The following is a 16579-nucleotide window of genomic DNA, read 5'->3' as shown; positions in this document are numbered from 1 at the left end:
CTAGTTGCGGTGAACGGGGGCTACTCTTTGTGCGGTGTGCGGGCTTCTCATTGCGGTGGCTTCTCTTGTTGTGGAGCACAGGCTCTAAGCGGGTGGGCTTCAGTAGTTGCGGCATGTAGCCTCAGTAGTTGTGGCTCATGGGCTCTAGAGCACAGGCTCAGTAGTTGTGGCACATGGGCTTAGTTGCTCCGCGGCATGTGGGATCTTCCAGGACCAGGGATCGAACCCGTGTCCCTTGCATTGGCAGGCAGATTCTCAACCACTGCACCACCAGGGAAGCCCAATTCTTGTGTTACCTAATCCTTTGTTTTAATTCCTATTGTCACCTCTCTAATGCAGGCCCTCATTACTTTTTACATGTAATTGCTTCCTAACTTCTGCTCTCTACCTAGACTCTCTGTACCATAATTTATCCTTCATACTGCTTCCAACTTTTCATACAGTTCTGATATTACTCATTTGTTCAAAAACTTTCAAACGTTTCCCTGTAAGTTGACTGCCAATTCCTCAAACTGACAAAAAAAATCTTGCATAATGTCTCCAAGTACATTTCTCCAAGTACCTTTCTAGTTTTCTTTTTCATTATACCTTTATGAATATATATTTTATGTACACGCAAACACAAACACACACACATACAATACCATTAATCGTTCTTTAGCTATACTGCATTTCTTCCCATCTTTGTATGCTTGCTTATGCCTTTAGCTTTACATGGAATGACTCTCTTTATACAAATACTCAAAATAATGTAATCACATCACTATTAATAATTTATCATTTGAAATACATCAACATGTGAGCTTAAATTACCTGCTATTGTGTTGAGAAACATCAAGTACTCAAAATTTGAAATCTCCCTATGTTGCCATCGCTGGGTCATATTAGAAGCTTTAAAAAGTTGACGAGGACTAGCTAATGAGATACGCCTGCAAGAAAAAGAATTTGATATAGAATCAAATTAAACTTAAGATTAATTAGATCAATAATAAATCATGACTTCTGTGCTCGTTCAAAATGGCATCTGTATTATTCTGAGACATTCTATTCATGTTATACTAACGAATGCTGGAGATGTTTCAATCTATAATTAATGGTTAAACGAATGATTTGGATGAGTCACAGGTCTATTACCCATATTCTATTCATCAAGATAAGCTGTCATTACAAAGCCATTATAATATCTAGGCTCCATAAATGTTGATTAATAACAGTATGATTAATAATTCACTGCCTTACTGATACAAAAGTAATTATAGTAACTAAGTAATACACATAAAATTGCATTCACATCTTTATCAGTTTAAATAGTCATCTCTTAAAGACAGCATATTTGTACATTACAAATTTAAACATTATTTTTGTATACCCATTGTAATAGGGGAAAGAGGATCCCAGCTCCTCAGGTGTCCATTCGTGGATTCAGATAAAGGTAAGGGAAACTATTATTCTTTTATACAGCCTAATAGTAGACCAAGTTTTCTGTTTTCTTAATGTAATGTGAGTAACAAAGGATATAACTGACCAATACTAAGTAGCAGTGGGAAATAGGTGGGAGGATTAATTACTACATTCAGAGCCCAGAATCTCAGAGAAGTATGCTGTCACAGTTCTTCCTACTACTAAGGACAAGATACATATTTTTTTCAAGCTTTATTTCCAAAGGTATAATTTACGTAACACAAAAGTTACCCTTGTAAGTGTACTATTCAATGATTTTTTAAAGTAAATTTCTAGAGTTGTGCAATTATCACCACATTGTATTCTGGAACATTTTAATCAACACTAAAACTTCCCTTGTGCCTATTTAGAGTTAATTCCTATTCCTATCCCCAGCTCTAGGCAACTATCAATCTACTTTCTGTCTCTATGAACTAGCCGTTTCTGAACATTTCAGATAAATGGAATCATACATCATGTAATCTTCTGCACCAGGCTTCTACTAACCATAATGTTTTGAGGTTCATCAATGTGGCAGCATGTATGAGCAGTTCATTTCTTTTGATTGTAAATAGTATTCCATTGTATGAATAGAGAATATACCACATTTTTAAAATCCATTCACCAGTTGATAGACATTTAAATTATTCCAGTTTTTAGCTATTATGAAAAATGCTACTCAGAACATTCACGTACACGTCGTTGCTGAACATATGGTTGCATTTCTTTTGGGTAGATTCCTAGGAGTGAAACTGCCAGGTTGTCTGTTGACTTAATATTTATCTTTTTGAGAAACTGCCAAATTGTCTTCCATTATACATTCCAACAAACAATGTATGATGTTCCAAATTTTCCACATCTCTGCCAATACTTGCTATTGTATGAAATTTTTATTATAGCCATTCTAGTGAGTGTAAAATGGTATCTTATTATAATTTTAATGTACATTGTTGAACATCTTTTCATGTGTTAATTAGCCATTTATTTATTTTCTTTGAGGAAATTACTATTCAGATCTTTTTTACCTTAATTGGGTTGCTTCTGTCCTATTATTGAGTTGTCAAAGGTCTTCATGGATTCTGGATACAAGTCTATCAAATACATGATGTGCAAATATTTCTCAGTCTGTGGCTTATCTTTTCACATACTTAGTGATATATTTAAAGCACAAACATTTTAAATTTTGATTAAATCCGTCTTCTCAATTTTTGTCTTTTATGAATTATGCTTTTGGGTGTCACATGTGAACTCTCTGCCTACTGCAAGATGATAAAGTTTTTATCCTATATTTGAGAAATATTTTAGTTTTAGATCTTAAATATAGGTCTATGACACACCTTAATTCTTATGAACAGTGTGTGGTAAGTGTTGAAGTTCATTTTCTTGCATGTGACTATCCAGTCATTACAGTACTATTTGTTTAAGGATTACCCTTTCTTCATTGAATTGTGTTGGCACGTTTCTTAAAAAGCCACTGACCATAAATGCAAGGGTTTATTTCTTTATTCTCAATGTAGTTTCATTAATTTATGTGCCTATCCTTGTATAAATAGCACACATTTTGATTACTATGGTTTTATGGTAAGTTTTGAAATCAGATAGTATAAGTTCTGTAATTTTGTTGTTCTTTTTCAAAACTGTTTTGGCAATTCTAGATCCATTGTATTTCAGCTTCTCTATTTCTCCCAGAAAGTGTACTAAATTTTGACAGGGATGGTATTAAGTTTATAGATTGAGAAAGAATTGACATCTTAATCATATTGAACCTTCTGATCCATGAATATGGAATGTCTCCATTTATTGATGTCTGTCTTTACTTTCTAACAGCCGTGTTTTACACTTTTCATTGCAAAAATTGTACATGTCTTTTGTCATCTAGGAATGAAGACATTTCCCTTTCCAATCTGGATGCCTTTGATTTTTCCCTTCCCTTCCTTTCCTATCACACAGGCTTAGCACACATTATATATCAATATAATATTGATAGAAGTGGTGACAATGGAAGACATCCTAGCTTTCCTGACCTTAGGGGAAAAGCATTCAGTCTTTCAACATTAAGTACAGTGTATGTTATGTGGGTTTTTGATGGTTGCTATTTATCTGTTTGTAGAAATTCCCTTATATTTCTAGTCAGTTGAGATTTTCTAATCATGCGTGTTTCATTTTGTCAAATGCTTTTTCTGTGTCTACTGAGATGATGATGTGGGTTTTCTTTTTTTTGGTCCTGTATTCTATTAACTTCATGCATAACATTAATTGATTTTCACATTTAAACCAATCTGCATTCCTGTGATAAAACCCACATGGCTACTTTATAATCCTTTTTGTATACTGCTGGATTTGGTTTGATAATATTTTGTAAAGGATTTTTGAATACATGTTCATTAGGGATATTAGTCTACAGTTTTCTCTTGCTAGCTTGTTTTTTCTTGTGATGTCTTTGCCTAGCATTGGTATTAGGGTAAAGATGGCCTCATAGAATGAGCTAGAAAGTGTTTCTTCTTCCTGTGTCTTGAGGATGAGTTTATGAAAGATTGGTATCTTTTCTAATTTATCTATTTGATAAGATTCACCAGTAAAGCCATCTGGGCTTTGACTCTTCTTTGTGGGAAGGTTTTTAAATTACAAATTCAATGGACCTGTTATAGGTCTATTCAGAATTTTAATTTCTTCTTGAGTCAGTTTTGACAATTCTGTCTTTCTAGGAATTTACCCATCTCATCTCAATTGTCTTAATTTGTAGGCTGAAGCTGTTCAGGATATTTCCTTCTAATCCTTTTAATTTCTACATGGTAAGCAGTGCAGTCCCTTCTTTCATTTCTGACTTTGGTAATTCATACTATCTCTTTTGTTCATAGTTAGGCAGTTAAAAGAATGTCAATTTTATTGAGCTTTTTAAGGAATCAGCTTTTGTTTAATTGATCTTCTTTATTGTTTTTTGTCTGTTTTTCATTGATTTCTGCTCTAATTTTCTTTAGTCACTTTTTCCTACTTGTTTTCCATTTAGCTGCTTCTTCTTTTTCTAGTTTCTAAAGATGGAAGCTTAGGTTACTGATGTTAGGCATTTCTGTATTTCAGATATAGGTATTTAAAGCTATAAAATTTCCCCCTGAATACTACTTTAGCTGCATCCCATAAATTTTGATATGTTATAGCTCTCTTGGATACAGAAACCCAAATCACTGTCCTTCTCTGTACCATTGTAGGAGGAGTTGCTGAGTGCAGAAGTTACCAAAAGCACCAAGGGCTACTCTGAAGAGCTGCAGCAGCATGTCTGGAAACAAAAAAAAAGGAGCTCCCAAGCCCAGGCACTCTAAATGAAGGGAGGTATGTAAGGGAGAAACTGGTATAGACCATGGAGCAAGAAATAAAAGGAGAAAAAAGCCCTCCTACCACTCCAGTCACCCCCTATGGCCTAACCTCTGCTCATCCTAACATCATCCATGTACTTCACACCAAGCTTCAGACTGCAAGATAATATTATCTCCTGGTAGCTGTTATAACCTCTGATTATTTATGTGTTAAACTCCTTGATTAGTGTTCCCTTACAGAAAAAAAAAAAAAAAGTCTGAATCAAGTGATAGGGTTGGGCAAAACTAGTGAAGAGAAAACTAAAATGATATTCTAGGTAGAAACTTTGGGTTGGTTCAGTATGTTGTTATGGCTTATAACTGGTATTGATGTGTATATGCTTATACTGTCAAGTACTCATAAAGTGTCAGAGAATATTCCAGATCAAGAGCTACAGGTAGACGAGTGATAGTAGGATTAATTCTCCTGATATTTGCCAACAGTAGTAGGTCAGGATTTAATCCAAATATCTCTACCTACTCATGTCCTGTTGACTGAGAAGTCAGAAGTCTCACACCTAAACCAGAACCAAGAGAGACAGCCCAAAGGCTGCAACAAAATTCAAGGGCCTGCTTGCCAACTAGAACTTGTTGATACTGAATAGACAAACACAACAATCAACCTCTGGCAGCCAAAAACTGCTGTTGCTACATGCAATGGCCTTTTTTCAGTCTACGTCTTACTGATTTTTCATCAAATCTTACCTTCTTGAAATACTCTCATTCTTTGGCATCACATTTTCCTGGATTTCCCATTTTTCAAGACCTTTCTGTTTTTGTTTTGTTTTGTTTTTTCTCTTTCATTTACTTAAATGTTGCATTTCCTCAGAATGCAGCCCTCGTTTCTCCTGCCCATTCTATGTCTCTCCCCAGGTGAGTTCACTTCCTCTCAAGCCTTCAAATTTCATCTAAATGGTAATGACTCCCAATTACTACGCTTTTCATTTGCACTCTAGTCATACCTTCTTATATCTAACTTCCTATTCAACATTTCAGTCTAGACATCTCTCAGGGGTTTCAATTTCAACAGATCTAACACTAACCTTCTCCTTTTCAGTTCATTCACTTCTGCCCCCCAACCCCAACCATGGGGGGTATGGGAGGATAGATGCATACAGGTACTCCTTCTACAGTGTTCCCCATCTCAGTCTGTGCTACTGAGCAGTTCAAGCTGAAACTTGGGGAGACACACTGGATGCCTCCCCTTTTTATCATCCTCCAAATTTAGCTAATCTCCAAGTCACAGAAATTGTATCTCCTTAAAGTCTCTAAACAAGATGTCTCTCTTCCTGTGATGACCTAGAGGGGAGGGATGGGGGGGCGGGTGGGAGGGAGGCTCAAGAGGGAGGAGATATATGTTTACAAATAGCTGATTCACTTTGTTGTAAAGCAGAAACTAACACAACATTGTAAAGCAATTATACTCCCCCCCCCCCAAAAAGATGTCTCTCTTCAATGATACTACATTTTACTTCGATTTCTACAATAAGTTCCCGCCTCCAAACTGACACTGTCTTCCTGAAATCACTAAGTGCCTGTGATACTTGCCTTCCAACATTCCTTAAAACACTCGAAGTTTCAGGGCCTTTACACATGCTATTCACTCTTACAAAGGTTAGCTGATTCCAGTCCTTCAAATCAAAATTTAAAGTCACATAGGAAGACATTTCTGACCATCTTATCCAAAGCACTCCATCTCCACTAACCACTATTAAAATACCTAAAACATCTTTCCTTCACTTACACGGTTTTTTCTTTTATTTACATATTTGTTTAAATGTTTGTGGGCAAGATGATATTTATATTGTACATTACTGGGTGACTGATACACTGTAAGTGCTGAAGATCTATTTAACTGACTGACTTAATAAATTAAGACTTTCAGCTTTCATTAACTGTGGGAAAACATTACAAAGAGTTCCTAAGTATGACAACACATAAAACTCTTTTTAAAATAAACAGATAATCAGTAAGGACTTCCCTGGTGGCTCAGTGCTTAAGAATCCACCTGCCAATGCAGGGGACACAGGTTCAAGCCTGGTCCGGGAAGATCCCACATGCTGCAGCACAACTAAGCCTGTGCGCCACAGCTACTGAGTCTGCGCTCTAGAGCCCACACGCTGCAACTACTGAAGCCCACGCACCTAGAGCCTGTGCTCTGCAACAAGAGAAGCCACCGTAATGAGAAGCCCGCACACCACAACAAGAGTAGCACCTGCTCGCCACAACTAGAGAAAACCCGCGCATAGCAACGAAGACCCAACGTAGCCAATAAATAAATATATCTTTAAAAACAAAAGAGAGATAATCAGTAGAATTTTTTATTAAGATAAGGAAATATACTATGCCATTCTGAGCTGCTTCCTCCTGAACCCTGAAATTCCTCATTAAATTATAAAATTATTGAATCAAAACCTTTACTGGGATTGTAAAGCAACTATGGCTAATAAACCAGAAGGGCCTCTTTATGTATCCTGTTTACATAGAAGTTGTAACCTGTTACATGTCCATGAATTTTTTGATATTTTCTCTTTAAGAGGTGGAACTTGATTCTCCTGCCATGGAGCCTGGGCTATATTTAATAACTCACTTGTAACAAATAAGATGTAGCAGAAATGATGGCATGTGACTATCAAGTCTAGGTCATAAGAAGACACTGGGGCTTCTGTCATTCTCTCTAGGATCACTTGCTCTGGGGAAAGTCATATAGTCACTCAAAAGCAGCCTATGGAGAGGAAGACTTGGTGCAGAACTGAGTCCAACTGCCAATGGGCATGGGAGTGCATCCTCTTAGAAAGTCCTCCAGCCTAGGATAACTGCAGCTCCTGCTAATATCCTATTATTTGTTGATTCTATCTCAATTGCATTTGTAATAAGATACTAACTAAAAAAATTGAAATAAACACTAATCAAAATCAACACAAAATTAGGTATGTTAAAAGTAAACTCTAAGTTTCTACTGCTAATACATTTCAATCAATAGAAATATCCCAGTGTTAACTCTCCTCCTAGTTCTTAAATTAGTTAACTAAATTGTACTGATGAAGCATTAACACCTACCAAGAAAGAAAACAGTTGATGATGGTGCTATTTAAACATAGACAACTGGTCAGCACATAGGAAAGAGAGGTATAACCCCAAACTCTCCCAATTCCCTGTACTGTGAGAGATGCTTTTTGGCATTTTAACATTCCTTTCAAGTAGTTATTAAGTTACTTTGAACAATATAAATACTAGTTATTAAGTCCATATGTATACACAAAGTTAATATTTGAACTCTGATTTGCCAGAGGTTAAAGATAAAAGTTTTAATTAACTGTGTTGTATTCAAAATCCTTAATATATGGATTTGATATTTACATCAACAGAGAAAAAAATTACAATATGACATAATAAAGCAAAGTCTAATCATTTTTATCAAAATGATTAAAAATTTTAATCTGATTTATCATATGTGTTAAATAATGGTACACTTGAAAATGGGTATATAATAAGCACTTTTGTAACTTAGATATTTTAAATACAGAGAGTCTATTTTTCTATGATCTGTGCTGAGATAAAATTTAATATAATAACATTTACTAAACGTAAGTGTGTAGTTTAGTAAGTTTTGAATATACCTATTTCTGTAACCAACCATCATAGAAAGACTCCAAAAAGCTAATTCCTTTGTCCCAGTGTCTGGCTCCTGGCAACCAATGATCTGCTTTCTGTCACTATATGCTTCTGTTTTTTCAACAATTGCATATAAATAGAATCATATAATTTCACATAATTTTTCAGTCATTTCATCTAAGTAGAAGCATAGCCCATGGCTATGATGTACGTAGCCCACGGTACTTAACTTCTTTTACTCAGCACAATGTTTCTGAGAGTCATCCATGTTGTTGCATGTATCAGTACTCAATTCCTTTTTATTTCTGAGTAGTATTTCATTGCATGGATGTAGTGCAATCTATTGATCCATTTACAGTTGATGGAACTAGAAATGTTTTCAGTTTGGGACTACATGAATAACATTTGCTTACAAGTGAATGTGGGTACATATATTTCATTACTCTTGGTAAACACCTAGGAGTGGAACTGACAGGACATAAATTAAGTGTATATTTAACTTAATAAGAAATCTGGCAAATTTTCCAGAGTGACTATACGAATTTGCATTCCTACTAGCATAGTTTTAGAGCTACTGATACTGTATATTGATTTCACATTCTTTACCTTTTTCTGTTTTTGAAAATCAGGTTTACTGATTTCTTTACATAGCATAAAATTCATCCTTTTTTAGGTATACAATGCAATGAGTTTTGCCAAACAGAGTTGTGTAACACCACAACAATCAAGACAGGAAATAGTTCCACGTTATCAAAAGGTTCCCTCACACCCTCCTTTGTAACTAATCCTCCCTCTTCACCTCCAATCTCTTGAAACCACTTATCTAATTTCTGTCCAAGTAGTTTTATTTTTTCCAAAAGGTCATATAAATGGAATCACACAGATTTGTGTGATTTGTAATCACACAGATTTGTAATCTTTTGTGTTGCCTTCTTTCATCTAGCATAATACTTTTTAAACTCATCTGCCTTGTTCTGTATTTTAGTAGCTTATTCCTTTTTATTGTTGAGCAGTATATCCTGTTGTATGGTTGAATGTACCATAATTCGTCCATTTACTAGTTGAGGACCATGTTGGCTATTTCCAATTTTTTGTGACTATGAATATAGCTGCTATAAACATTTGTGAATAGGTCACTACATGAATATACATATTTTAATTTCTCTAGGGTAAATGCCTTTGAGTGAGACTACTGGGATGTATGGTAAGTGTATGGTTAATTTTATATGAAACCGCAAAACTGCTGACTTTCCCATCAACAACATGTGAAGTTCCAGTTACTCTGCATTCTTATTAGCTCTTGCTGTTATCAGTTTTTAAAAAGTCATTCTAATAGGTGTGCCATGAGATCACACTGTGGTTTTAACTGGCAGTTCCTTGATTACTAATGATGTTTGGCATCATTTCATGTGTTTAATATTTGTATCTATTCTTTGCTGAAGTATCTGTTCAAATCTTCTACCTATTTTTTAAAAACAGATTGCTTGTCTTGTAATTAAATGTAAGAGTTTCTTATATATCCTGTATATAAATCCTTTGTCACATGTAATTTGAATATTTTAACTCAGCCTAGAGCATATCGTTTCACTTTCTTAAGAGTGTCTTTCAAAAGCAAATGTTTTTAATTTGAAAGGCCAATTGATGATTCTTTAAAAAATCTTATCTAAGAAATATTTGCCTAACTTAAGGTCACAAAGATTTTTCTCCTATGTTTTCTTTAGGAAGTTTTACTTTGGCACCTACATTTAGGTTATATTACATTTTGAGTTAATTTATGTTACATTTTGAGATAAAGGATGAGGTGGGGTTTTTTTGTTTTGGTTTTTTTTTGGCATACGGATATGCAATTGTTGATCACCATTTGTTGAAGAAACTATCTTTTCCCATGGACATATCTTGATACCTTTGTTGAAAATCAAACTGACCATTTATGTATGGGCCTATTTCTGGACACTAATATATTCTATTGCTCTATAAGTCTATTTTACAAAACTACCAAACTACACTAGTTAATGTAATTTTATATTAAGTCAAAATCAGATAAAGTCCTCCAACTTTTTCTTTTTCAAAATTGTCTTAGCAATACTAGATATTTGCATTTCCATTTAAATTTACAATCAGGTTTTCAATTTCTTCAAAAGAGCCTTTTAGGATTTTGGATAGGATTGCTTTGAACCTATAGATCTGTTTGGAGAGAACTAACATCTTACTTTTATTGAGTCTTCCAGTTCATGAACATGGTATAGTACAACTTTCAATTTTTAGGTTTCTTTCATTTTCCTAAACAGTGTTTATAGTTTTCAGTGAACAAGTCTTAAGAATATATTTTCAAATATATCCAATTTCCAATTGTTCATTGCTTGTATACAGGAATAAAATTATATATGCTACGAAATAGCTAAACTCTTTTATGAGGGTTTTTCCCCTATTTTTATATATATATATATATATATATATATATATACACACATACATACATACATACATACATATATATATATATATTTAACATCTTTATTGGAGTATAATTGCTTTACAATGTTGCGTTAGTTTCTGCTGTATAACTAAGTGCATCGGCTATATGTATACATATATCCCCATATCCACTCCCTCTTGTGTCTCCCTCCCACCCTCCCTATCCCACCCTTCTAAGTGGTCACAAAGCACAGAGCTGATCTCCCTGTGCTATGCAGCTGCTTCCCACTACCTATCTATTTTACATTTGTTGTTTATGAGTTCTAATAGCTTTTTTTCTTTTTAAAAATTTTGCAGTTTCCCTGGTAATTTCACATTAAGTCATGTATATATACTGATAAAGACAGTTTTATTTCTTCCTTTTCAATCAAGATGGTCTTTAGTTTCCTTTTCCTGGTAATGCCTTTTTGTGGATTTGGAATTCAGGTAATGCTGGCCTCACAGAATTACTTGGGAAACTTATCCTTCTTTTCTATTATCTGTAAGAGTTTTCCCAGAAATTATATTACTTCTTCATTAAACATTTGATAGAATTTGCCAGTGAAACCATCTGAGCTAGGAATTTTCTCTGTTAGAAGATTTTAAGCTACGAGTTCAATTTCCTCTGTAGAGTTATTAAAGTTATCCATTTTCGTTAGTGAGATTTGATAGTTTGTCTCTTTCATGGAATCTGCCCATTTCATCTAAGTTGTCTAAGTGGCATAAATTTATTCATAATATTTCCTTATATTTTTTTAAATATCTATAGGATCTGTAGTGATACCCCTTCTTTCATTCTGATATTGGCAATTTGTATTTTCTTTTTTTCATAAGTCTGGTATAGATATTTATTACACTTATTAAGCTTTTCAGAGAAACAATTTTTCATTGCATTGATTTTTCTTTATTGTTTTTCTTTTCTTTTTCATTGATGTTCTGCCTTTGTTTATTTTTTTTTTTCAGATTAGTTTAATTTACATTTGTTCCTCTTTTTCTAGTTTCTTCAGACAGAAGTTCAGTTGACTCAAAACAGTACACTAATAATCATCATTTACAATGAAGCATAAAACAGAAGGTCATACATTTCAAAACAAATTAGAACAAATATTAATATAGATTATTTTCCATATTTTTCACATATAAAACAGCACCTGGTTTGAAGCAATCCAAAACTGGTTCCAATACCAACACGAGGTAGATAGTTAACCACTTTCTTTACTGTTGCAGGGTCTGGGAAGTTGAACATTATAGCAACTAGGAAAAATAATTTTTTAAAGTTAGAATGAAATGCGATTTTCTTTCTGGAAAACTGACTTCTTGGTCCAATAAAATGTTTACTCTTAGTTCAGGTATCTTTTAAATAGAATTCTTACTGTATTACTTTTATTATAGTATATATCAAGTTTTAGCATTAATATGCTGGTGATGATACTCATTTTACTCATGAACTACCACAAACAGTACCTTCTCTAAATACTGTCAGAACTAATAACAACTATTGTTGCATTAATGTGACATGAAGTTGAGATTTTATCTTGCTACAACTTCGAATTTGCAAAATTGAATTTTAGCAAGTTAAAAATATATCTGTGAATTTCTATAAAGACCTTTAAAATTTTAAGATTATATATTTAACAATCTAATACCCAAAAGTCTACATATACAGCTAATAAATTGTCAGCTGTACTTACTACTAATAATCAACAGCTTAAAAAAATATTCTCTTTACAATCCTTACATGTTTATGCTTTGTATGTTCCTATAATCCAGAAAAATGAAGAAAAATTTTTCCTCTCTGGTCAATAATCAATATAAATGCTTTTTAATCATTTCTATCTCAATAATTACACATTTTGAGAATATCAATAAATGTACATCATATATATAAATATATTCAGCATATAAATGTTAATTTATGACAGTCATCTATAAATTTTTATCCTTAAAAAATATGAAAATAACAAAGTCATAAAATCATGACAGAGAATTTAGAAGATATTAATTTGGTTAGTCTTGAAATTTTAATTATATTAACTTCTGTATCAGAACCATAAATAATCTACAAGTACTCATCTAGAAGATGATCCTTCTTCTCCACCTAGCCTAAAAAAATACTATGAGCCAAAAAATTTTATCAGTGTTAGTGCAATTTTTAAACACAGGCTTTATAACATGTTTTAGGTAAATAATTATATGATCATTCACTAAACACTTAAAATATATTTAGAACTGTCATATACATATCCAACATAACTTTTTAATATGCCTTTCTTACATATCCACTATTACATTGAATACAGGGGGAAAAAAAAAGGAAAAACTCAGGTTATGGCAGGTGACCAAGGCCATGAGGGAAAGGCAATAGAAAAACAAAGATGCAAAGCAAGGACGCAAGAGAAATTTCAAAGAAGGAAAATAAATGAAGATGAGCAAGTAATAAATATTGTAAGGTCGAAACGCCTTTGGGACAGCAAGAATGCAGACTGAACTAAAGTGTGAAACATTCACTTGATTATTTGCCTGGACGAATAATGTTTACATTAGAAAAAGAGGTATGTGTGTGGGAGAAGACCAAATATGGAAGGGAAAAGCATCTTTTCCTAAAAAAATCTGCGTTCCCTAAAACACATGATTTCATTAAAAAAGAAAATATGTATGGAATATACATTATGTGTAGATTTTTTAAATGATAACTTGTAGATTATAGAAAGAGAAAATAAGAAAACTTAAATCTATTTAAATGAAATGAGTATGTACAATAAATCACAAGCTTTCACATATTCTCCTTGTATGCCTCCACTCATACCCAATGATGCTTTTCCTTCAAGATCACCTTGTCTCTCTTTTTTGTCTTAATGAATTTCACCAAGTTCAATTCTAAACCCACAAATCGAATTTTAGTTCTTTCAAGCATGATGTAATACAAAGCAACCAGGACAGTTCAGTACCATTTTCTGATGGTCCCTTTATAAATGGCAATAGATTAGACAAAAAATTAAATAAATGTATGAATCATTTGATTACCCTCTCCCCTCTCGAAATGCAACCACCTTCCAGAAGGAGTTTAAGCATCAGAGCAATATGAAAACTCTACGACTGATTAAATGGGTAGTTATCCCCCATATTTATAAAGCACTGCACTAATTTGTGATTTGGCCAGAAAAATAAATTACTACAGATATTTCTAAGAGTGACCAAAGGGGGAAAAACCATGAAGATGCACATGGTTCAAAAAGAGGTCAGTAGGACAGAGAGTGGGCTACAAAATTCTGTCTAAATGGAAACAATATGGTATGTTCAAAATGAAATCTTAAGGAGATGGAGCTTAGCTTTGTAACAATATACGTCTGCAACGTATTACCTCTGTTTGCCATAAAGATCTCCAGGGCTGTATTTTGCAAAAGATAACGACGAGAAAAGATCGATCGTATCTCTGAGAACAGCCATTTTCCATGCAGCCCTTCTGTATATGCCAGGATCTAGTGAGGAAAAAAAGAATCCAGAGTAAGTAACAATAGAATTTTTTTGTTCTTCCCCCCAATTAAACAGAAAAGTCCCTATTAAGAAAAATAATTTCTAAGAACTGAACAGTTATTGAAATAATTTGGAGGGTGACTAAGAAAATAGATTGCAATTCATGAAAAAAGATGTTTAAATGAAAAAGCAGAACAAAACTGTAACACATCTATTTATAAATATATTTGGGGGCCTTTTAAGGCAATGATGTAGTCTACTGCTTTTCAGGAAATACATATTGCATTACTGATTGATTGATTTTTGAGTCATATTATACAAAGCAAAATTTTAGACAACCCTTAAAAAGAAGACCTCAAAAGAATGTTCTACATGCTAACAGATGACATATAAACTTCAGTTTCATATAATATGATTATAACATATCCAGAAATACTTTTTGCATACTTTAAAATTACAAATTTAAATTCATAACTTCAAAAAATCACACTTATAAGGTCACTGTTAAGGCAACAGTCACTCATTCAGAAAGCACAAAGACTGACTGTATGAGAGGTTAAGTATCATCTTGTCAGCTAGGCTAAACACAAACCTGCGAATGAACTCAGCGTAATCTCTCTATGGAGTAGGAGGTTGTCAGAGTGACTTGTTACAATTCTTGTCATCCCATGTGACAGACGCAATGGCTTAGAATCTTTGCCAACTCAAAGTAATCCTGTCTTTAGTCCTAAGCCACTTTGTTGCTTTGTTATTCAAGTTTTGTTTTTTAAAAAGTTCATTTCAAAAGCTTAATTATGAAGGTGTTAAATGAAAACCAGAACTGGAATTTCTCCACACTAGTACATCACAGAATATTAATGAAGAAAATGAGATGTATTTGCAATCAAACACTGATGAAAATCCGTGACAGCAAATTAAGTTAAACAACTAAGATAAATTTCTCAAAAGTAACCACCATTAAAAAATACAAATAAAATGACATTTGATTATGATATTGCACTGTAAGGACAAAGACAGGATAAACAAAGAGAGGAAAAATAATGAATAGTAAGAATGTATCCTACGAAAATGTTTGTTTTTGATTTCCATTTTCTAGATCTTAATTGTAAAAAAACTACATTCCTCAATGCAAAATACAGAGGATTTTTTTGGGAAAAAAAAAGAGAGCAACCTTATTTAACTCACTAAATATGTATTTAGATTTTTCTACAGAAATTATTCTATTTCTGGTACCATACAATCTAGAAATGAAAGACTGGGTACAATTCTTAGGCTCGGTGTTTTTTGAAAAAAACAAGACAACATTTCAAAGTCCCAAACAACTAATCACACTTTCAGCTTTAAAACAGGTGATAGAGAAAATCCTACTATCCCTTTCATACAATCAATACCTGTATAAGTAAGATCAAGAGAAATCAGGAGAAAAAAAGAGGACAAAACATCGGTTCTACTCTCAAATAGTTTCTTAAACCAGAGGTCATATGCACCCCTTTCTCCGACCACAACCAGTAGCTCCAAGGCTCCAGAGTCTGCAGTGGCCTCCTGACTGGTCTCTCTCCTTCTAATCTTACCTGGAGAATCCACTATGACCAGAGAAGCCAAAAAAATATAACTTTTTAAGTATAAATCAGATCATATACTCGTATATTTAATACCATCCAGTGGCTCTGCATTATACGCCTAATAAACTCTGAAGCTCTTTATAACTGTTTATAAAGCCTTACATCTGGGACTGTCTGATGAGCCCAACTCATTCTTCCTCAGGGCCTTTATACTTGCTTTCTCCTCTGCTTGGAATGTTCTTCTCCCAGATCTTTGTATGGCTGGCTCACCCTCACAGTCACATTTCTGCTCAAATGTCACCTCCTTAGAGAAGCCACAGGATCTAAACCCCACTTCCGCCACTACTGCCTCATCCCACCCCAAACTCATCAGATTTCCTTTGTAACACTTATCACCACCAGAAATTACAATATTTTGTTGCTTGTCTATTGCCTCTCTTCAGCACTAGAATATTAGAATCTAAGTTCTATTAGACCAAAGGCTTTGAATGCACTCTATTTCCATCTTCTAGAACAAGGTCTGACACAAAGTAGATGTTTTTGAATGATTAAAATGAATCAATGGATGGCAACCAGAATTCCATATATGATCCACATTAATTTTGGGGGGTGCCGTATGGTATTTTCCCAAAATTTCAAGTAGTTGAAAATACTTGAGAAAATGGTTATTTACATAAATATTCA

At 33.7% G+C, this 16579-nt stretch overlaps 1 protein-coding gene across 4 annotated transcripts in view; it reads right to left on the bottom strand.

Moving 5' to 3' along the window:
* LRBA (LPS responsive beige-like anchor protein) overlaps window positions 1-16579 on the bottom strand; it is a 743236-nt gene that overhangs the window by 207485 nt on the left and 519172 nt on the right. For all 4 annotated transcript variants that reach the window (XR_014326184.1, XM_082838660.1, XM_082838661.1 and 1 more), the window contains 3 exons: window positions 14221-14338; window positions 12011-12113; window positions 814-929 (listed from right to left, as the gene is read on the bottom strand). Coding sequence is in view for 3 of the 4 variants with exons in the window: in XM_082838660.1 (XP_082694786.1) it covers window positions 814-929; window positions 12011-12113; window positions 14221-14338 (337 nt within the window). In the remaining variant the exon portion in view is untranslated. The remainder of the gene's footprint in view (window positions 1-813; window positions 930-12010; window positions 12114-14220; window positions 14339-16579) is intronic.

The sequence above is a fragment of the Leucopleurus acutus genome (genome assembly GCF_964270905.1).
Source record: "Leucopleurus acutus genome assembly, chromosome: 4".
NCBI classification, from domain to species: domain Eukaryota; kingdom Metazoa; phylum Chordata; class Mammalia; order Artiodactyla; family Delphinidae; genus Leucopleurus; species Leucopleurus acutus.
The sequence above is the reverse complement of the archived record's forward strand: the minus strand, read 5'-3'. Positions and strand labels throughout refer to the sequence as shown.